The following is a 23,294-nucleotide window of genomic DNA, read 5'->3' on the forward strand; positions in this document are numbered from 1 at the left end:
GAGAGAGAGAGAGAGAGAGAGAGAGAGAGAGAGAGAGAGGAAGGGAGAGAGAGAGAGAAGAAAGAGAGAAGAAGGGCAGGCATATGTGTCAGCTGCTATTGTAATAAGTGAACACTCGGGGCGACTAGGTGGTACAGTGAGTAGAGCACCAGCTCTGGAGTCAGGAGGACACGAGTTCAAATATGACCTCAGACAATTAACACACACACACACACACACACACCTAGCTGGGTGACCTTGGGTAAGTCACTTAACCCCAATTGCCCTACCTTCCCCCCTCCAAAAAGCAAAAATAAATAAAAAAGTGAGCACTTTACAAATATCTCATTTGATGCTCACAGGGATCCTGGGAGGTAGATAATATTATCCTTTCTGTTTTGAAGTTGAAAGAAAAAGAGGCAAACAGGAGTTACATGACTTGCCCAGAGTCACACAGCTGTGACGTTCTGGGGGGTCCGATTGGAACTCTGGTTTTCCTGAGTTCCTGCCTCTAAAACTGAACCCTGCTCTACAAACGTGAGCCATCTGCATTCTTGGGGGTGGGGGGCCAGGGGTGTGTCTCAGGCAGTAGGACCAATAACAGCAGTGGCATTGTGGAGACAGAGCTCCGGGATTTGAGATCAAGGGATGTGGGTACAAATGCTGACTTTGCCACTTAGTCTACTGCCCAGATGAGTTGCTTCCCCTCGTGGCCTCAGTTTCCCTCTCTGTAGAATGAAGAGGTTGGACAAGATATCCTAATAAGATCCTCTGAACCCTGGTCCTGGCTGCAGAGGGGCCGGCCTTGGTAGGCAATGTGAGGGAGGGCCTTCCTGTGATCTCTGTACAATAAGGGGGTTGGACTTAATGACCTCTTAGGGCCCTTCCCACCTTCCACCAGTGACTTAGGTGACTTGTCTAGGGTCACACATCCATGGTGCTACCCAAGATTCTGAAATCGCCTGCCCTGACCCTTCCTAATCCACCTCTGAAAAATCAACAGCTTGTTATTCTTGACTCACTTCTGACTCCCCCTGAACCCCTTTGGGGTTTTCTTAGCAAAGATTAATTTTAGAATTAAATTTAGTATTTTCTTAGCAAAGATACTGGAGTGGTTTGCCATTTCCTTCTCCAGCTCATTTTATAGATGAAGAAACTGAGGCAAACAGGGCAAAGTGACTTTCCCAGGGTCACACAGCTAGTAACTGTTTGAGGCTGGATTTGAACTCAGGTCCTCCTGACTGTGGGGCTATCTATCCACTGTACCACCTATCTGCCCACCCAAAGGGACCTCAGTTCAAATCCTACCTGTATGACTTGGACATATCACTTAACAACCCTTGCCTCCATTTCTGCCCCTGCAAAATAAAAGAATTAAGGGAAGCCAGGTGGCACAGTGAATAGAGCACCAGTCCTGAAGTAAGGAGGACCTGAGTTCAAATCCAACCTCAGATACTTGACATGTACTAGCTGTGTGACCTTGGGCAAGTCACTTAACTCCAATTGCCCTGCCTTCCCCCCTCCAAAAAAAAAAATTTCTACTAGATGGCTTCTGTCTATCCGTGTAATCCTGAAACTCCAGATTCTCTCCCTCTCTTTACACTTCACTTCCTCCCCATCTCTCCTTTCCACCCTGCCACCATTTTGACCCCTGTGGGGTCAGTTGGTGACGCTCCTCTCTCCTCCTCCGAAAGACCTCCCCACTTTGAAACTGCTTTGTATCAGAGAGTCAGTGAGGTCTAGTGAATAAAGAACTGACCTTGGGAACCAGGAAGATCTGGGTTCAAATATTGCCTGCAACACATATCAATTGTATAATCTCCAGGAACTCATTAATTCCTAAGTTAAGTGAGTTCTCAGACCAGAAGTTACAGAGAAGCTGTGATCTGCATTGGTAGAAGGAGTTTCCTCACCTGGGAGTTCCCTACACTGATGATCATGAGTCAAGTAATAAATAAATAAATGAACTTGATTATTTCCCTGTGTAGCTATGAGTAGACTGGAAACTCCCTGAGGGAAAGCACTGTTTTCTTGTTTTCGTGCCTCAGTGCCTAGCGTAAGTACACAGTAGGTGTCTAATCAATGCTTGTTGGGTTGGATTGAGCCGAATTCTTTCCCCTCGCAGATTCTCCGGCAGTCAGCACTGCGGCCACATACACTGTGCTTACCAGTATCGAGAACACTACCACTGCCTGGACCCCGAGTGCAACTATCAGGTAAGAGGAAGAGTGGATCTGGCCACTGGCCCTGCAGCCCCTTAACCCCCAAGACACCAAGCATGGCTTTGAGATCAGAACGACTACAAATTAACTCAGCCTTTTGCAGAGAATACCAATAACCTGCCAGCCCAAACCTATGCCTGCTTGAGCCTGGTCCCACACCTATACGCATCTGCCATTTAGTGGCAGAGAGAAGACAAAGACACAGCATTCCAGGTGGTGGCGGGAGAGGCCCATCTTCTGTTTTTACCCCATTCCAATGAGCTTGTGTATCCAGCTGGGACAATAGGGAGCCACTGGAGGAAGCAGTGAGAGGTCAGCATTTCCTAGCTTCCCCTTCCCAGTTCAGATTAAATCAGATCACAAGATTGGAGCCCTAGTCTCAGGCAATTCTGATTTGTGTCTTTGGGCAGACCATCCATAAGAGCTTGTATCCCCAGCCGCCTGGCATGCTTGTTGGCGGATTGATTCAGTAATGATGAGTCATAAATACTGGGTGTGCCCTTGGGACAATCCTGGGGGCTAAGGGGAGTCTACCCTTCACTAGATACTATCACTGCTAATAATAATGAGAATGGTCCTGAAGCTGTTTTCAGCAAACCTGGAGTGGATGAGTTTACAGACAAATACTTTCATCCAACAGCAAAAAGGAGTTAATTTCTCCACCTGAGTAATAACAGTCCAAAACGGAGCGCTGGGCCTAAAGGCAGGAAGACCTGAGTTCAGATATGACCTCAGCCATTTGTAGCTGTGTGACCCTGGGCAAGTCATTTAACCTCTGTCTGACTCAGTTTTCTGAACTGTAAAATGAGGATAATAATGACATCTATTTCATAGGGTTGTTATAAGGCTCAAATGAGATAAGTAAGTTGGAAACCTTACAGCATTATATAAATGCTAGCTAGCAATATTATTATTATAGTTTTATATAAATACTAGCCATTATTATTATTAAAGCAGGCTTCAGACACTTACTAGCTGTGTGGCCTTAGGCAAGTCACTTCACCCTGTCTGCCTCAGTTTCCTCATCTGTAAAATGAGCTGGAGAAGGAAATGGCAAACCGATTTAGTATCTTTGCCAAGAAAACCCTAAAGAGGGTCATGAAAAGTTGAACACAGCTGAAATGATTTAACAACCCAACATTATATAACTGCTAGCTATTACTAGTATTGTTGTTTTTATTAAAATGCTATAGAGGAGCAGCTAGTGAATAGAGTACTGGCCCTGGGATTAGGAGGACCCGAGTTTAAATCTGACCTCAGACACTTGACACACTTACTAGCTGTGTGACTTTGGGCAAGTCACTTAACCCCAATTGCCCTGCCTTCCCCCCTCTGAAAAGCAATAAATAAAGTCCTATAGGAATGCCTGCTATTGTGATTAAAGCATTCTACAGACATGCGCTGTTATTAAGTATAAAAGAATAGAGATGCAGTAATGACTTGTCCCAGGATCATTTGTGTCTGAAACCCACTGAAAAAGATGAGAACCAGGTAAGAATAATAGCATCATTGGCTGGTGTTCAGACAGCTTAAAGGTGAGGAAGCACCGAACTGCCCTGAGGCCTGTGTAGCGGCCCAGCAGCCCCATCATGGGCTCACAGGAAGAGACTTCAGGTCATTTGGTCTGATGCCGTCATGTTGCAGGTGAGGAAACTGAGGCTGACGTAGCTGACGTGACTTTGGACCCTAGCTTTGGAGCTAGAAGGAATCTCAGGCCTTTGAGTTTCCTGTGCTCTGAGGAAACTGAGTCCTGGAGAGTTGAAGTTACTTGTCCAAGGTCACCCCACTAGGCAGGATTTGAACCGAGGTGTCTGTGTCTCAGTCCCTGGGGGGGCCTCCTGGGGAAGCTTGGGGCTCACCCCCCCCCCACCCCTGGCCTCCTCTCTCCCGCAGAGATTCACCAGTAAGCAGGACGTGATCCGTCACTACAACATGCACAAGAAGAGAGATAACTCCCTGCAGCACGGCTTTATGCGCTTCAGCCCCCTGGATGACTGCAGCGTCTACTACCATGGCTGCCACCTCAACGGCAAGAGCACGCACTACCACTGCATGCAGGTAAGGGGGCGCTGTGGGGTGAGCAGGTGAGCTCCCTGAGGGCAGGCGCGCTTCAGGGCGTCCCCAGTGCTTGGTACAGACTCATCGAGGACTACTGCGGCTCTTCCGAAAGGCCCGCTGCAAAGGGAGGCAGGACATTTAAATAAGATGTGATACCTGCCCTCATAATACGGAATGCATCCACCTGGCCCATCCCTCAGCCTCTAGTCAGCTCCTGCAGACACTGCCTGACCAGACTGTAGGCCTAGGCCTGTGTGGAAGGAAGGAGGCAGGGAGAGGGGAAGGAAGAAAAGGGAGGGAGGGAGGAAGGAAGGAAAGAAGGGAGGAATGGAGGAAAGAACTGGGAGGGAGGGAAAGAAGGAAGAAAGGAAGAGAGAGAGGGAGGAAGGAGAAAGAAGGAAAGGGGGGAAAAAGAGAGAAGGACAGAGGGCATGTATTGGACACCAAGCACAGTACTAAGCTTTTGGAAGGATAGCACGGCCTCTCCAAGATCAAGGACTGTGTTGATCGGATTTTAGTTCCAGAGCTGGAAAGAGTGTGGGGTGGAAAGGGTGCAGGGCAGCAGGACGGGAGGGGCCATAGGGCACATGGGTAAATAGCTGAGTAGGAAAGGGAAGCCCAGCTGGGACCAACCTGGATATCACGGACCATGGGAGGCCTTTTCTCATCAGGACAGCAGGGGCCCTAGGGTGGGCCCTCCAGAACACAGATGGTAGAGGGAGAGCTGGAAGAATCCTCAGAGGTCACCTAGTCTGAAACCCCACCCCCCAGTTTCCAGATGAGGAAACCGAGGCCTTAAGAGGGAAAGGGCTTGTCTAAGGTCACACAGCTAGTAAGTGGCAAGGTCAGGATTTGGGCCTTGAACCCTGAGTGGCCTGTGGACAGACCCACCCAGAATCCCCCTGCCTGTTTCCTGGCCTGGCCACTCCTCAGTCTGCAGCCATCTGTGCCCCCCTGTTAAACCTTAGGACTGCATCTCCCTGCCCACCAGGGGCTGCTGCCGAAGCTAATGGCCTCCAAACTTTAGCTGCTGGACACATCTGATTCCCCCAGTGCCTCCAGGGCCAGAAGGAGTCGCTGCCACCACCCTGCAAACCTAGAGTTTGCAGAAAGCCTTAAAACCTCCCATCATCCCTGAGAGGTAGTTACTGTATGCCATTACTTCTCCCAATTTTTTACAGATGGGGAAACTGAGGTTCGGAGTGGCCCAGTGACATGGCCCAGGGTCACACAGCTAGTAAGTTGCGGAGGCCATTCTGACTCAACCAGACTCTTAAGGCCCATAGACAGAAGGGACCTTCCAGCCAGCCTAAGGCCCTGCTGGCTCCCATCTTCTTTCTCCCCCGGGGCCAAAGCCTCCCTACCCAGCTGTTCCTGGACAGGTGTGGGGCCGAGAGTCTGGGTGCTCCAGGGAGACCCTGCCTGGGCAGCAACATTTGGCCAGGCCCGGGCGGGGCCTTCCCCATGCCCTTACTTGGTGTGGATGAAATTCAGTTAGCTGTTTATATAGACAGACATTTTTCAGGCTTTAACACCAAGAGCAGCGTTGCAAATAATTCCCGAGGAGTTTTTGTTTAATTCTTTGTTTTAATGCCTTTCAGAGTCTGGGCTTTTTCAAGGTGTCAGGTCCAAAGAGAGTTCCTTTTGCCTGCAAATAGCGGCAGAATCTTTGTTCTTTTTTTTTTTTTCTTTTTCTGGGTATTTGTCAGGGGGGTTGTTATGGCCTGCTTGAGTCAACCTGGGCTGCAGGCAGAGGGGGGCTCGGCTGTCCAGGCTCTGAGATGGTGCAGACATTGGCATGACCCAAGCCTTGAGGGCGATTTCAAATTCCACCAGTTTTTGACTCAATATGGCAAGGTTTGCCCGTCTTACCCAGGCTGGTGGGAGGAGGGCCCTGAGCCTTGGGGGAGGCCAGTACCTCCCACCAGCCTGCCTCTGGCCTCCTCACGGCAGTACCAGGGGGTATGCTCAGCCCATGCCCACCACCTGAGGGCCCTTCCCATCAACCACAGGTGGGTTTCTTGTAATCTGAACCCCAGTTCTAAGATACCCCACTGGCAAGTGGGCAGAGGAGGACTCTTCCCAGGTGAGGCATGAGCATGGGGTCATTCACTGAGGCTACACACTCACTCCTCAAATCCCCTAAGTCTATGCAGAGAGCAGTCCCACCTTTGGCACTTACTTGCCACATGACCTTGGATGAGCCTCTCTGGGCCTCAGTTTCCCCATCTGTCCAATGAGGGAATTAAAAAAGCCCCTCCCGGCTCCAGCTCTGTGAGACCCCTAATGGGCCAACCAGTGTTCAAAGGGGTGTTGCACTCTATACAGTGGTCAGGTCATCTTCCTTCTCTGTACCTGTTTCCTCCTTTATAAAATAGGAGGGCCAAACTCAGTGGGCCTCCAGATTCCCTTCCAGATGGAGCCCTGCCATCCTAAGTTCCTCTGACTGGAATAGGGTTTTACTTTGATGGCCTAATGGAGGAGGAGCCAGAGTGCAGAGCACCCCAACAGGCCCTGGGAAGGAAGGCAGCAAGCCTCCCATCTGTATGCCCAGGAAGCTGCAGGGCCCCCAGCCTTTCCTTGGTCCCAGGGTAGTATGGGCTGATCAGGGCCTTACAGAAGCAGGAACAGGAATCTGGAGGATTCTTCCTCTCTGAGCCTAAGAGAAAATGATGGTCAGGGAACCCGGATGCTCTCCAGGCTGGAGGCTGTAACTAGGGCAGGGCAACTAGGACTTTGCCTAAAGGGTCTGGATTTAAAGGGTACCCATAGTACTTGCAAGCCTAGAAACAATAGAGCCCCTCGTTAATAAGAATAGCTCACATAGGAAGCTAGGAGATGGTGGGTCATGGTGAACCATCCCCCCTGCCTCATCCTGCTGCCCACAGACATGACTTCAGGGTCTCCATCTCCCCTCACAGCATGGTGGGAGACCATCCTGACTGATTTCCTTGCCCTGGTCTCCCCATTCCCCAGTTCACACTCTCCACCTGCTCTAGAAATGTCAGTAGATTGCATCTAGAATAACATGCAGACTCCCTTGTTTAGCATTGAAAGCCTTTAGACACAACTGGCCTTCCACCTACCTTTCCAGAATGATTTCCCTCTCCCTCCGTGTACCCTACATTCTGGTCACGCTGGCCTTCTCTGTCTGCGACTTTCCAATCTCTGGGTCTTTGCACAGACTCTGCCTTGCCAAGAATGCTTCCCCTTCTCCCCTTGGAATTCCAGCCCTTAGCACATAGTAGGTGCTTAAAAGTATTGATTGACTATTGTCAATCTCCTTCAAGGCCTTTTCCAATTTCCTCAGTTTTTAGTGCCACTCTCCCAGCTGCCTCATACAGTAGGCCTTGGCTCCCAATTAGTAGAATTCCCACCTCCAGCATTCCTTTATTTTTTTGTGTTTGTTCATCTGTACCTTTGCAGTCTTCTGACGCTTAACTCCCTTCAGTACAGTCTACAGTCCAGCTGCACTGGTCTGCTTGGTCCCCTCACATCTCCGGACTCCACACCTTTGCACTGGCTGTCCCCCTTGCCTACAATGCCCTCCCTCCTCACCTCTGCCTGCTGGCTTCCCTGGTGTCCTTCAAGACCCAGCTCAAACTCCACCTTCTGTGCGCAGTCTTTCCCATCGCCCCTTTGCTGGACTCCCCTCTCCAAGATGACCTCCTGTCTGCTGTGTCTTGACCAAAGCCCTGCACTTGTGTCCCCATGGTCTCCCCTGCTCTTCCTGACCCTTGCTCCTCTTCCTCCCGGGGCAGGTGGGCTGCAACAAGGTCTACACAAGCACTTCAGATGTCATGACCCACGAGAACTTCCACAAGAAGAACACTCAGCTCATCAACGATGGCTTCCAGCGCTTCCGGGCCACGGAGGACTGCGGCACTGTGGACTGCCAGTTTTACGGACAGAAAACCACTCACTTCCATTGCAGGTGAGAGGGAGGGGCGTGGAGGTATGCTGGGCGCCTCCGGCAACACGAACGAATAATCAGTCTGGACCCAGGGAGTGAGGAGGGATCAGGCTGGCTCCCGGGAGTCCCCCAGAGCCTCGACCCATCTTGGGTGCTTGTTTGGGGCTCCTCCAAGCCTCCCAGGGCCCTCCCCCCTCATAAGGCCTGTCCTGAGGCTCCTCTAGCACCCAAGCCTCCCGGACCTTCCAGGGCCCTCCCCCCTCATAAGGCCTGGCCTGAGGCTCCTCTAGCCCCCAAGCCTCCCGGGCCTCCCAGGGCCCCCCCCCCCTTAAGGCCTGGCCTGAGGTTTCTCTAGCCCCCAAGCCTCCGGGGGCTCCCAGGGCCCCCCCTTAAGGCCTGGCCTGAGGCTCTTCTAGCCCCCAAGCCTCCAGGGTCCCCCAAGGCCCCCCCTCTTAAGGCCTGGCCTGGGGCTCCTCTAGCCCCCAAGCCTCCCGGGGCTCCCAGGGCCCTCCCCCCTCTTAAGGCCTGGCCTGGGGCTCCTCTAGCCCCCAAGCCTCCCGGGGCCCCCCCCTTAAGGCCTGGCCTGAGGCTCCTCTAGCCCCCAAGCCTCCGGGGGCTCCCAGGGCCCCCCCCTTAAGCCCTGGCCTGGGGCTCCTCTAGCCCCCAAGCCTCCCGGGGCCCCCCCCTTAAGGCCTGGCCTGAGGCTCCTCTAGCCCCCAAGCCTCCGGGGGCTCCCAGGGCCCCCCCTTAAGGCCTGGCCTGAGGCTCTTCTAGCCCCCAAGCCTCCAGGGTCCCCCAAGGCCCCCCCTCTTAAGGCCTGGCCTGGGGCTCCTCTAGCCCCCAAGCCTCCCGGGGCTCCCCAGAGCGTCCCCCAGGGCCTCGCCCTGTCTTTGGTCCTGGCCTGGGGCTCCTCTAGCCCCCAAGCCTCCAGGGTCCCCCCAGGGCCCCCCCTCTTAAGGCCTGGCCTGGGGCTCCTCTAGCCCCCAAGCCTCCCGGGGCTCCCCAGAGCGTCCCCCAGGGCCTCGCCCTGTCCCCAGCCCCCAAGCCTCCCGGGCTCCCCCAGAGCCCGCGGTGCTGAGGGGCCGCCCCCCACCCCCACCCTCCCTGACCAGCCGCTCTCCCCTGCCCAGGCGCCCCGGGTGCACGTTCACGTTCAAGAACAAGTGCGACATCGAGAAACACAAGAGCTACCACATCAAGGACGACGCGTACGCCAAGGACGGCTTCAAGAAGTTCTACAAGTACGAGGAGTGCAAGTACGAGGGCTGCGTGTACAGCAAGGCCACCAACCACTTCCACTGCATCCGCGCCGGCTGCGGCTTCACCTTCACCTCCACCAGCCAGATGACCTCGCACAAGCGCAAGCACGAGCGGCGCCACATCCGCTCGGCGGGGGTGCTGGGGCTGCCCGCCGCGCTGCTGGGCGCCAAGGACGCGGAGCTCGAGGAGTCCAGCAACGACGACCTCATCGACTTCTCGGCCATGAGCAGCAAGAACTCGAGCCTGAGCGCGTCGCCCACCAGCCAGCAGTCGGCCGCGTCCCTGGCGGCGCCCGGCGAGGCCCAGCCTCCGGCCGCCGCGGCCAAGCCGCCCAACAGCAAGATGTCCGGCCTGCTGGCGCAGGCGCTGCCTGGCAACATCCCGCTGGCCCTGGCGCTCTCCAACTCCGGCATGCCGGCCGCCGGGCCCTTCTTCCCCATCCTGCCCGGCCGCGTGAGCACGCCCATGCCCGTGGGCGCCGGCAACCTAATGGGCGCCCTGTCCTCCGGGGCCGGCGCGGCCGGGCCCCCCGACACCCCCACCCCGGCCAGCTCCGGGCCCGGAGACTCGGCCCCGGCCGCCTCCACGGCCTCCCCGGCTCCCGCCGCCTCCATCATGGAGAGGATCTCGGCCAGCAAGGGCCTCATCTCCCCCATGATGGCCAGGCTGGCCGCCGCCGCCCTCAAGCCCTCCACGGCCTTCGAAGCGGGTGAGTAGGTGGAGCTGGGGCGCGGCGAGGTCAAGGGTGGCATTTCTGAGCAGAAGGATGTCTCTGTTATCCCCGCTTGGCTCTGGGGTCCCAGGGTCTGCAGCTTCTCCAACGTCCCATCTTCCCGGGCCTCAGTTTCCTCATCTGTAAGATGAGAGAGTGGGGCCAGATGCCTGCCAGGTCCCTTCCAGAGGGGTGCTTAGTACAACACCTGGCACACAGTAGGTGCTTAATAAATGGTTACAGATTCTAGAGCCCGAGCTAAGAGAACAGGATCCCCAGGAAGGGCCTTGAAGAATCATTCTCCAGGGACTTAAAAGGATTGTAGTCTTGGGGGAAAGGGGGGGGGAGGGTCTGTGAATCACTGACCCTTCCTGATATAGCCACCCCCCCCCCATCTACTCTCCAAGGAACTCAGTCTGCCTTCTCTCTGGTTCCCTTTTCTGATCTGCTGTATCTGTCCCATCTCATTCATTCATTCACTCAAAGGGCTTCTATTAAGTGTGCAGCCGTGCCCGTCCTGGACTTGGCTCTGGCCATACGAAGAGCCCGGTGATGCCGTCCCCACCCCTGCACCCTCAGAGTTATTGTTCTAATCTATTCCCTTCACCCCACCCCTTCATTTCCTCCCACCATCCTCCCTCCTAACATTCCCAGGATCCGTGTTCATTCTGGGCCCTGGGCCAAGCCCTAACCCTTCCCAAGACCCCATGGGAAACCCCCACAAGTGACAACAGGCTTTCATGCCTGCCACCCAGCTTGTTACACGTGGAACCTGGGACTGGATCACTTAAACGGGGCCTGGGGGGTAGTGGAAAAGACACTGGCTTGTGAGTCAGAGAGCCCTGGGTTCCAATCCAGCCCCTGTCATTTACTACCCTAAGAGACAACCCCTTGGGCCTGTTTCTTATCTTTAAAATGAAGGTGTTGGGCTCCATTCAACTCTGTGATGCACTCTGAGTACTTTGGCAGGGGGAAGGTGGGGTCAGGGGTCTGGCATAGAGAGGCAGGATGTGGATAACTAAGGCCCAGACAGGTGAGGGGTCCTGGGACCTTTACTTGGCTCCTTCCCTAAGAGCCTTGATTCTCCAAGGCTTCCTTCCCTGCAGTTTTTCCAGGGTTCAGAGGAGACACCAAACCATCTTAGCTAGCCTGCCCTCAGGGAAATTACATTCCTTATCAGAATAAATTTAAACTAGTAATCAGAGATCGGGCTTCTCAATACTTGGGACCAGAAGAAACTGAGGTTTGAAGAGTTCAATTAAAAAAAAAAAGTCAGGGACATTGGCATTTGAGAGAAGAACACAGGTCAGAAACAGAGGAATGGGGGCAAAATGTCCTCCCTTCCCTCTTCCAAAGGGTATCCTTGGGTCACCCCAGTGTGATGGAGGGAGAGGGTCTGGAAAAGCATCCAAGAGGAGGTCAGAACCTCATTTTCCATCTGAATTTTTTGAGGTCCAAACCTGAGATTTCATTACTGTGTGGAAACTCCTTCCTTCAGTCTAAGAGAGCTGTCAGGATGCTGACTGAGTAAGCCTTTCTTAAGTACCTACAAGGTACACACACAGGGAGCTTACTTTCTCATAAGATTGGCAGCCAGGGAGGGGAGTCTTGTTCTGGGGAGTCACTGAGAATGCCAGTGACTTGACCAAGGTCTCACAGCTTGGAGGTGTCCAAGCCAGGACTTGCACCCAAGTGTTCTTGACTCTAAGGCCAGCTCTTTTTCCTCTAACATTTCATTTTTTTCTCCCATTTTCCCCATGGATTTGGCCTGTCTTTTCTGCTCAGACTCTTCTTTCCCTCTCCTTCCCCCTCTCTCCTTCTGCATTTCCCTCTTTCCTTCCATTCAGAGAGGAGAGGAGATCCTGCTGAGCCGGTCTTGGTAACTAGGTGACCACTGCCCTCCAGAAAGGTAGACCCTTCCCTCCCCTCAAACTGCAGCCTCCTGTGGTCATGGCACTGGCCATAACTGAGGACCCCGAGTGAGGGAGGGCTTGAGATTCATGAGCCAATCCCTTCTCGGCTGGGCTCCTCGTTCCAGCCAGGCCAGCAAGTTTTTATTACGTACCTACTGTGTGCATGGCCCTCTTCTAAGCAAGGGATGGGAGGGGGTTACAAAAAGAAAATAAAAAACAGCCCCCGTCCTTGAGGACTCAAAACCCTCTTCCCTACTGTTTTCCTGGTCCGGCCTCTCTTTAGGGAGCTGACAAAGGCATTTGTAGAGTAAGGCCTGGGTCCTTCTCATTATCTGAGTTCAGACCCTCTGCTGGCTTCAGGCTTCCATAGGGAGGATGGACCACTCCCCTCATACAAAGTGGCCACAAGCCAGGAACTGAACCCAAAAGGCATCATGGGGCAGTGGGTAGCTCGTCCTGGCCTTGGAGTCGGGGAGATCTGGGCTCAGGTCCTCTTTGGATACTTAACTAGCTGTGTGACCTTAAACAAGTCTCAGCCTCAGTTTCCATCCCTGTCAACTGAAAGGGTTGGTCTAGATGGCTTCCAAGGCCCCTGCCAGCTCTACAGTGGTCCTGGGTCTCCACTTACTCGGGCTCTGGCAGAAGCTTCCTCTTCCCCTTACATGGGGAGCCATGCCTAGGAGAGAGGAGTGGGGTGGAACCACTCCACTGCAGCCCTTTGGGGCTGCCACACTCCTTACCCCCCCTCCCCTAAGCCAGGCACCCAAACTTTCTAACACTTAGTTTCATTAGTTAAAAAAAAAAAATCTCCTTTCACCCAAATAGAAAGGTCACCGAGGGAACCGTTTTCCTTTATTTTTTAATAAAATGCCACTAGCTGTCTGTGAAACAGTGAGCCCGTCAGCTGTAGTGCCTCGGGGTAAATTAATATTTTAGTCACTTGGGGATTGTGGAAGGAAGCTCAGTGGACATGTTTCTGTCAGCAACTTTTCTCTCCGTCCCTTCTTTTCTTCTCCCTCCTTTGTTATCTTGCGCCCCCCACCTTTGGCCCCTCGCTGCGCCCCCAGATCAGCCTGGGGGGCCACTCATCCTCCCCCTCGGCTCAGGCCACAGCCTCATGCCCCCCTCGCCCAGCGGCCGGATGGGAGAGAGGTCACGCAGTTTGAACCAATCTGATTGGCTGTCAGGTTCGATAGCCCTGACACAGCAGATGTTCCTCCTGGGCATGCTCAGTGGTCCGCGGAGCCCGGTCACCACAGCAACGGGGAGCTGGGGATGAGGAAGGGGGCTTGCCTAGCAGTCTCGATGTACCGCTCTGACTCAACATTAACAGAGACTTTAATAAATGCTCAGCAACGGCCCCGCAAATTCCTTGTGACAGTTGGTGGAGAAAATGAAGTGGGGTGGGCTCCCCGCCCCCCCCACTCACCCACCAGGCCCTAGCTTCCCCCTCCCCTTGCCAGCCTCCCACCCTTCTCCTCCAGGAGGCCCCCTGAGCCCAGACAACTTTTGACATAATTTTACAATAATTATCACTTGAAGAATTGCCATGCTGGGGTGAGAGTCACAAGTAATCACGTCAGGGGGGCAGAAACGCTGACCAGCAGCCAGGCCTCCTGGCTGGCCTACCATCCATCCATCCATCCATCCCTCCCTCCAGGGCAGATGGCAGTAGAGGGGGTGGGGAGCCCTCTCTGGCTTCCTTCCCTGCCAGTGCCCCCTCCTTCTTGCCCTTTGGCTATTTGCTCGGCCTCTTGGGAAGGGTGCTGCCATTCAGTAGGTACACTGCCCCTCTCTCTAACACACACACACACACACACACACACTTTCCCCCCCTCCCCTGGTCCTCTAACCCTTCGTGTCTCCTCTGCCACAGGGAATGGGCAGCAACAGCAGATCCCCCCTGGACGGTTCCCCCCACCCCAGGTGAAGCAGGACCCTGGGGAGAACCCCTCGACCTCCTCCTCCTCCAGCTCCCAGGAGACCCTGCAGGATCGAAGTCTGGACCTCAGTGTGAAGGAGCACAGGTGAGCTTGAGGGAGCAGGGTCTGAGGCCAGTGCAGAGCTGGGAAGGCCCCTCCTCAGAGGGCCCACCAATGTCCCCTGTCCTCCCAGTTCACATTCAGGCATCTAAACCGCCCCCAAGACACCAAGCAGAGGCTCTGCTGAAGGCCTTGTGCCTTGGACGACTTAGCTCTTCTATAAAGCCAGGGGCCTGGCCCAGGTGGTCTCTGAAGTCCTCTCCAGTACTAAGTGACTTCTAATGATACTTCACTCCTACCATCTGGGAGCCCCAAAGGAAAATCCTGGGCTTGGGACTTGTCGGGCCAAGCTGGAATGTAGTTGTGTTACAAGTAGCTAAAAGAGGGACCCGGACAAAGCTGCTTGTGACTTCTCCAGGAAGCCCTTGGCTGTCAGGGAGTGTCATCCCTTCCTCCCCTGCCAGATGCATCAGGCACTGGGGAGGGAGCCCAGAGGGGAATTAATCTCTGGGTTCCCAGTCCCCATACACATCTTCACTGAAGCCCATTGGTTTGTGTGTTCCAGCAATGAATCAAATAGCCACGGAGTCGCAGCAAATTCATCTCTTTTATCCTCGCTTATGAATAAGGTAAGGACCATCCATCACACGCCTTCCATCCCCCCACCCAGAGAAATTAAAGCTGGGTGAGGAGGGGTGGGGGGATGTGTTTGTTTTTTAATGTTTTGCCTCTAATAAGATGAGTTTGTACCATTTAAATTTTGAGACCATTTTTCATCGGGTATAATTTCAAAGCCACTGCTTACAAATTAATTTAATGAACTGGCTGAAGAAATATATCCCAGCCTCTGACACCTTTTTTCCCCCCTTCCCTTCAGATGGAGGGCTCCAAAAGCTTTTCCCTAGTCTTCCAACTTCTTTCTTTATCAGTTATTAATGTTATTTATTCATTTTATGTGTTTTTGTTTGTTGTTTTGTGAGGTTTTATAAGTGGGGGGAGACTGGAGATCAAAGTGGGCGCAAAGCATCAATTTCCACTTTTCGGGGTGTGAGTAATGGTGTTGGGATGCCTCCTGGGTAGGACACTCTGGAATATTTATTTTAAATAATGCAGGGTCTTTTTAAATTATACATCACCTCAAATATATTTCCCCCCCCCTTTTTACATGATAAATTTGACTCTGGCGAGATTAATTTGGTTACTGTACACAACTGCATTAGCGAGCGGAGACGCTGCCGGGCCTGGGCTGCGTGTTGTCATCTGGCGGCGTGATGGGCGCTGGAGGTTTGTCCTTCTGGTGTCCCTGAAGCTCGCTCTTGTCACTAGCACCGGCCAGGCCAGGGGATTGTCGAGAGAGCTCTGCTCTGTTCTGGCTCCGTGGAGCTTCTTCTGGCCTTCTCCCTTCTTTGGCCAGAGGCTCCCACCGCTCTCTGCTTCCTCCGCTGGATTCCCCCTCTGAGCCTCCTGCTCCGAGTGGGTCGAACCTTCTCGCCGCCTCCCCTTTCCTCATTCCCTCCTTCCCTCCTCATTACAAGCATGTCTTCGCCCCCCCCCCCGCGAGGCTCCCTCCCCTCCCTCTTCACTCATCTTTTGTGTGCCTTCTCTTGTTTCGAAAGGAATTCGTAGGGGTTCCCCCTCCACCAGTCTCCCCCTCCTCCTTCTCCTCTTGCATTTCTTTTGAAAACCTTCTGGCAGGAAAATAGCCCGGGAGCCGACAAGTCTGGAGAAAGACGGGATGGAGTCGCAGCCTGGACTTGAGTGATGCCTCCTAACAGCATGGGGGCTGATGGGGAAGGACCATTGATGGAGCTTTTGAATATCCATAGGTCCGGTGCTGAACACCGAAGGCCACTGCAGGCCCTGTCCATTCACGATGGATGGAGGAGGAGGGCCGAGTGATGTCTCACGCAGCGTTGAGTTCAGTGTTCCCCTCCCTGATCCCACTCCCCCTTGGTTCTCATCCCAAAACAAGAACTAGGGGTAGGAGAGACTCCCCAAAGCACCCCTTGTTCCTCTGTGTACTGGAACCTCGAATCCTCCGTCCCCCTCCCTCCTACCCTGTCCCTTTCTCTTTTGCAGATGTCCCAAGGAAACCCCAGCCTCGGAAGCCTGCTAAGCATCAAGACAGAGGCAGAAGGGGGCCCCACTGGAGAGTCCTCTCCATACCCGGGAAAGGCTGTGAAGAGCCTGGCTCAGGAGAAGTTGTCTGAGCCCTGGAAGGCATACCTGCGCAGGTATGGGGGGAGGGGAGGAGGACAGAGAGACTGTGCCCAAGCAGTGAAAAGTAGCTTTGTAGCCCCTCATTTTTCCCGGAGAACCCCAGGTGGAGGTCAAAGTCACTTGGCTCCATTTCCTACGGTCTATTTATCTTGGGTAGCCAGGGACCATGTGGCCCAGAGGATGGAGAGCTAGACCTGGAGTCAGGATGACCTGAATTCAAATGCTGACTCCAACCCTTACTAGCTGTGTGACCTTGGACAAGTCACCTCCCCTCTGAATCCTCCTCAGTTTCCTCATCTGTAAAGCACTTCTTCTGCAGAATGGTAGTGAGGATCCAATGAGATAATATATGTAAAACCTTAAAGCATCCTACTGATGCCGTTTGTTGTTGCTGCTGTTGTTATGCATTGAGCCAGGGGCCCCACTGGAAAAGCAGATGAAGGCAGTGTTCCTGGGGGGCGGGGGCGGGGGGCAGGGCATGGAGAAGGAAATGAGAACAAGTATCCAGGTTGCAACTCAGATACCATCCCACCCAGTGCCTGGGTCCAGACCCTATCTTCCTTCTGCCAGTCGTATCATCACTAGCCTGGGAAACCCTGCCTGTTTGGTTCAACAACAAGCACTTATAGAGCTCCTGCTGTATGCCAAGCTTTGTGTTAAACACTGAAATAGACTGACCCTGCCTTCAGGGAGCCTGTATTTCACCGGAAGAATAGGGGAAACAGGGAAAGGAGTGTGTGTGTGTGTGTGTATCCCATATCACATACACATATACACACATGTTGATGCATGTGCATATACACATGTATTGTGTTTTGTAGACATAAACGTGTGCACATGCATACATACTGATATGAGGGTTTGCACATACACGTGTACACATGTGTGTATATATCAGTTACACCTACGTGTGTATTGTGTATACATATGTACACGCACCGACATACATACATATCACAAATATTGTCTCATGTAATCTTCACAACTACCCGGTGAGGCAGGTGCTGTCATTGTCCCCAGATTACAGTTGAGGAAACTGAAATGGTTTGCCTAGGGTTACATAGTGAGTGAGTGTATGAGGCTGGATTTGAACTCAGGTCTTCCTGGCTCCAGGCCCAGCACTCTATCCGCTGTTCCATCTAGCTAGAAAGCTTCAGGGAGTAGGCCAAGGAAAGTGGTCCCTGGGCACTGAGCCACCTATATTCTCACTCATAAACAAGGAAGCAAGCATTTATTAAGCACCTACTGTGTTCAAGGCACCATACAAGATATCAGAGATATCAAAGGGTAATAGTCCCTGTCCTCGAGACTCTTACATTGGAGACGACATGTGAGCAGATGAGAGGCAGCTCGTGTACCAAGTGAGGATAACAAACAAGGCATCACAGGATAGGACAGAGAAGGCAGACCCGGGGTGAGCCCAGCCTTTGGCTGCTCTCAGCTGGCTACCTTCAGTGCACCAGGATTATGTGTCTGCACTGGCTGGGGAGACTGCCCATCGGGAGCGTCTACGCCAATACAGTCTCACTTCGAAGTTCGAGGAGGGTGGAGGGCGGGCCCCAGTGGCCCAGTGTGCCAGCCCTGGCCAAGGCTTCCTTCCAGGACCTCAGGCTTCAGCCTCTAACCTCAGGTCTCCTTGTCTGGCCAGGTTCGGCACCAAGGATTTCTGCGATGCCCAGTGTGACTTCCTGCACAAAGTTCACTTCCACTGCGTGGTAGAAGAGTGTGGCGCCCTGTTCAGCACCCTGGACGGGGCCATCAAACATGCCAAGTGAGTGTGGAGCGCTCTGGTGACCTTCAAGTCCTGTGGGGTCCTCGGTTTCCCCGCCCCCACCCCCCAATCCTTATAAAAGGAAGATAACCACCCAGGTCGACCCATTGAAAAGAAGTCCTGTTGAATGCCTTGTGTCCCAGTGAAAGGCAGTCCACTAATAGTCCTCTATTCACCCACCTTTCTGATCTGCGTGAGAATGAGTGAGTCCTAGTCAGGCACCTTCCTCCAAGGCTAGCTGCAGCTAGTAGTTTCTACAAAGCCCTGTCTGGACTTCCTCTGTCCACAGGCCCTTCTCTAGACCTGCCCAGCCATGTCTCTGTGCCCAAACTCTGGCTTCAGCCAAGAGGCTCAGTGTCTACATCAGGGAGAGGCTAATTGTTGGGGAAAGCGGGAAGCCAAGCTGGAAAGGTTAACCTTCTGCAGCCTGACACTTTGCAAGTAACTCACTGTCAGAAGGTGGTCCATCTTCAGGGCAGCAGATGGGGCCTGCCCAAATCACAGACTTAAATACCGTGAAAATAATATTTTAATTATATTTAACTTAAAGATAAATTAAATTCATTTCTAAATTTATTGAAGTTTAAAAAAAAATCCAGCAGTGCGATTTTAACAGCTTCCTGAATTTATTAGATAATTTTTTACATTATTGATAAACTGATAATATTGATAAAAAAAGTGACTAAATTTACATTTTTAATTCATTTTGGAATTTACCCCTTTCTGGCTTTTTCTACCCCAACATCCATCCCTTGTAACACAACAAAAAAAGAAAAAGGGGGTAAAAAGCTGTTGAGGAAAACTAAGTTACACATCTGCTGAGTCTGATAATGTGTTCAGTGCTGCACACACCTGGTCTCCCACTTCAGCGTAAAAGAGAGGTGCATTGGTGGGGACACCCTTGGTCATTGTATTAATTGATCTTTTTTTTTTTTACTTTTAAAAAATGTCATCATTGGCTTTTAAGCCCTGAATCAAACCATCATGTCAGACTTTGGGAGGGTCCAGCTTCCCCGTTTGCCAGTGGCACATTTAAATTCATAACTCCTTTTATCCAATCAATATCTGTTGCACAGTGAGCATTCATTCATCACAGCCTGTTGAACCCCAGAACATAGTGACCCCAAAGAGGCTTTTGGGAGGCTGGTCCTCACTGCCTTTCTGCTTCAGAATCCTTCCTCCCCCAAAGACAAGGGAAGAGCCTTTCTGAAGAAGGCCCAGTGCAGGATCCCCCACCCCTGCCACCCACTGCAAAATCTGACCAGTCCCCAGCCTAGACGTAGGGCAGGTCGGGAGCAAGTCCAAGATCAGGGCTGTGCTGGGTGGTAGAGTGCCCAGAGCACAGGGAGGCCTGCATTTAATTAGCTCTGGAATCTGAGGTGTCCTTCACCTCTCTCTCAGCCTTAGTTTCCACATCTGTAAAATGGGGCTGATAAGAACTCCTGTTTCCAGAAGTGTTGTGAGGATACAGTGAATGAAACTCTGTCCATGTGATGATGACTCTGGCTTCACCTGGCCATCTCAGAAAAACCCCATGGCCCTTTAGTGCCGTGAGCTGAGTAACTCAGAGAGCTCCCTGCCTGAGCTGGGGCAGGGAGAGAAGAGCCGACAGACCCCTCCTGTCTCCTTCAGCTAGGGCTCCAGACAGCCAAGGGGTGGAGGTTTGAGTGGGGGATTAGGGGCATTGCAGGCCCACACTTGGTGGCAAAGCAGGAAGGCCTGGATGTAGAGTCAGCATCCAAGGGTCCAGCCCCACCACCCCCTCAGTGTGTGATTGTGGGCAGGACTTGGCCCCTGTGCCTCAGTTTCCTTCTCTGTCTAATGATTCAGGGAGCTAGCTTTACAACCCCTCCCCAGTCCCCAGCCTTCTCACCTGAGCAGCCCCTTCTCCGTTTGTAGTTTCCACTTCCGAACCGAGGCAGGAGGAATTGTAAAGGGAACCACGGAAACTCCCTTCCCAAACACAGCCTCTGAGACCAAGCCTTCGTTGGCCCCGTCTTCGCCCCCGGCGCCTTCTGTCACCACCTCGGTAGCTGTGGCAGCCGCTTCTGGCCTGGAGGTGCCCGTTGCCAGCTCGGCCACCATGCCCTCTGCCCCGACCCTCCTCGCCTGGAAGCAGTTGGCTTCCACCATCCCCCAGATGCCTCAGATTCCATCGGTGCCGGGGATGGCTGCTTCGCCCTTGGCCACGACTTCTCTAGAAAACGCCAAGCCCCAAGTCAAACCCGGATTCCTCCAGTTCCAGGAGAAGTGAGTCCCTCGGATGAGTGGGGAGGGGTTCCCCCGAGACCCCCAAGGTTTCCTCTTCAGTCAAGCAGGGCCCTCTCTGTGCTCGGGCTTCGGCATGGGCTAGTCAGTCAAGGGTTTTCCCTTGCAAAGATGCTGCTGCTAACACCCTTACCTCCTGTTCCAGCTTCCCATTGGAAGCAGGACTCCTGTACCAGGGTCGTTTGGTGGGGGTGGCCCGCACCGCACCGTCCTCATGCTCGCCACTCCCCCGATGGCCTAAGAGCCGCTGCCAAGCCTAGCTGGGGACTGTTCATGGTGCCTTGGACTGTTTTGGGCTGGAAGCAGCAGGGATCCAAGGGGTTATGGTGCTGAGGGGCTTCTGCCTCTACCCAGCAGGGAGGATTTCCACATCCCCCTTTGTATGAATCTCTCATTCCCTGGGCCACAGTTTCCTCTCTTATTCATGGGGTGGGTTGGACTAGAAGGCCTTTGGGGTCCCTTCCAGCCCTAGGAAACTGGGAGCCTCTCTGCTCCAGCCCATGGGATAGGACTAGTTCCTCAGGCCCATTGAAGCCGTGGGAATCAGTTTCCCCAACAGCCAGGCTTTCTTGGAGGGGCAGGATGCAAGAAGGGCCCTATGGCCCTATCACCTTCCTGGCAGGCATCCTTCCACAGGTTGACTCAGGGACTTGGGGGAGGGGATGGAAATGGGGGGCAGGGGAGGGTCCCTCTTCCTGGGCAGTGGTGGCGGCAAGAATGGTGACTGTATTTGGATCTCTCTGCACCACAGCTTCCTGTTCTCAATAAAACTAATAAATTGGAAGTAAACACACACCACCTGCGTTAAAGCTGTCCTCCCTCTCTGAGAGCCCGCTGGGAGTTGGGTCTGTAGCAAGAAGCTAGGGCAGTCACCCTTCCCTTCAACCCCAAAGTTTCCAAATAGTTTTCCAAAATGTCCCTTAGTCCTGGATGGAATTCCCACCCACTCAGCTGTCTTCCCAGAAGCCAGTAGCACTCTGGGAGGAGTGCTGTACTTGGGGACGTAGGACCTGAGTTCAGATCTTGGCTTTCCCACTTACACCTCTCTGGGCCTCAGTTTCCTCACCCATGAAATGAAGGAGTTTCAGGTGACCTCTGAGGTCCTTTCTGGTTCTGTTATCTAGGAGCCATGAGAAAACCTCAGCTTTAATCTGTCAGAAGAGAAAGCTGGGCCCTCCCTGGATTTCACCAGTTATTCACACCCCTTCCCAGACCTCAGAACTCGCCCTTTTATGGAATACAGCTACCTGGGGAGTGTCAGTTCCCAAGATGACAAGATGATAGAAGAAAGGAGGGGGAGGATGGGTTCAAGGCTCCCAACAACCCAGCAGAGGTCACTGGGTGACGGGGTTACGCTGGGGAGGGGGGTGTACATGAGGTGGGGGACCATCCTCAGTGGGCAGACATCAAAAGTGAACCTTTGCAGGAGGTCAGAAGCCAAACAGATATCTCCCAAGTCCATCTGTGCATGGGAAGCTCCCAGGAGTGGCCCTGCCTATCCAGCTGTACTCAGCCATTCAGATGTAGGGCAGTGCCCACACAGTGCCAGCTAGGCCCTCAGTGGCATCCCGCCAAGGATTGGCGGGGCCTAGCCCTGATTTTCATACCCGGGAACTGATTGCAGTCGTCCTTATCTCTAAACCCAAGGTGTGTTCTGTTGGGGCTCTGTGTCCCAGCATGCAACGCTCTGGGCACCCCTCAGTGTGCCCAGCAGGCCCTGCTCCCTGCCACGCTTGAATCATGATAGAGCCAGGCATGCCAGGACACGGAGCTGGCACGTCCCCAGGAAGCACAAGGGCGGCCCTGGGGGGCAGCCCCAGCTGTGGCTGTGGGATGTAGACATCTGCCCCTCTCCTCCCTCCTGGGCAGCCAGCCTCGGGAACCCCAAAGAGCTTGGGGGTGGAGCCGCAAGGATGGCAGTGACCCTGTGGGTTGTCACTCTGTTCCAGTGACCCCTGCCTCGCGAACGACTGCAAATACGCCAACAAGTTCCACTTCCACTGTCTCTTTGGCAACTGCAAGTACGTGTGCAAGACCTCCGGCAAGGCCGAATCGCACTGTCTGGACCACATCAACCCCAGCAACAACCTGGTGAATGTGCGAGACCAATTTGCTTACTATTCACTGCAGTGTCTCTGTCCAAACCAGGTAAGACCGCTGGCCGCCATCCCGGGGGAGTGGGGTGAGGGAGTCCCCACAGGTGCTGGGACAGCCAGGTGAGGAGTAGTGAGATGGCAAAGAAACGATTCAAGCCAGGCCAATGTGCATTTGTTAAGTGCCAACTGTATACAAGGCTTTATGTGCCAGTCTGGGTGCTGGGGATTCAAAGAAAAAAGGGGAAGCCACTTCTGCCCTCAAGAAGCTTACAGTCGGGGGGGGGGGCAGGGAATTCTTGACCGGTGGGGAGGGACTATGAACTTTTTGTTTGTTTGTTTTTTAATATTTTAATAACTGTATTTTAATATATTTTCTTTGTGATTCTATGCATTTCATTTTATACATTTAAATATGTGATTTCTGTATTTAAATATATGATTCTGAGAAGGGGCCAAGAGGGTCCAGGACCCAGAAAAGGTTAAGAGCTCCTGATGAAGACACATGAGTAAAATACAAGATAATTTGAGGAGAGAAAGAGCATTAACAAGCAGGGGCAGATGGGGAAGGGGCACAGTCAGGAAGGCCATCCTGTAGGAGGTGGCCCCAGGCTGAGATCTGAAGGGAACCAAGTATCCTGGGGCGGGGAGGGGGGGCGGGGAGGGACAGTCTGTGCTGGCCATCAGCAGCGAATGTGTTATCTTCCCAAAGGGAGATGGCAGAGGATCCCTTTCTTGCATTGTCTGAAATGGGGTCTGAGATCCTGGACGGGAAGAGACATCAGTGGCCATCTAGTCAACCCTTCTCCCCCTGCATTGACTAATGTGTGATAGGGTCTCTGGGCTCTTGAAATCATAGACTTATACATAGAAATACTGCACTAGACAACATCTCGTTCAAGT

General features: G+C 53.2%; 1 protein-coding gene across 2 annotated transcripts in view; it reads left to right on the forward strand.

Annotated features, from left to right (window-relative positions):
- CASZ1 (castor zinc finger 1) overlaps positions 1–23,294 on the forward strand; it is a 245,884-nt gene that overhangs the window by 207,496 nt on the left and 15,094 nt on the right. For both annotated transcript variants that reach the window (XM_069078947.1, XM_069078946.1), the window contains 10 exons: positions 2,105–2,195; positions 4,095–4,259; positions 8,021–8,193; positions 9,303–10,141; positions 13,934–14,084; positions 14,605–14,668; positions 16,119–16,273; positions 17,908–18,030; positions 19,930–20,280; positions 22,248–22,446. In XM_069078947.1, the coding sequence (XP_068935048.1) occupies positions 2,105–2,195; positions 4,095–4,259; positions 8,021–8,193; positions 9,303–10,141; positions 13,934–14,084; positions 14,605–14,668; positions 16,119–16,273; positions 17,908–18,030; positions 19,930–20,280; positions 22,248–22,446 (2,311 nt within the window). The remainder of the gene's footprint in view (positions 1–2,104; positions 2,196–4,094; positions 4,260–8,020; positions 8,194–9,302; positions 10,142–13,933; positions 14,085–14,604; positions 14,669–16,118; positions 16,274–17,907; positions 18,031–19,929; positions 20,281–22,247; positions 22,447–23,294) is intronic.

Source organism: Petaurus breviceps, unplaced genomic scaffold, assembly GCF_028583685.1.
Source record: "Petaurus breviceps papuanus isolate PSGF00001 unplaced genomic scaffold, PetGlider_PUasm1.0 91041, whole genome shotgun sequence".
NCBI lineage: Eukaryota > Metazoa > Chordata > Mammalia > Diprotodontia > Petauridae > Petaurus > Petaurus breviceps.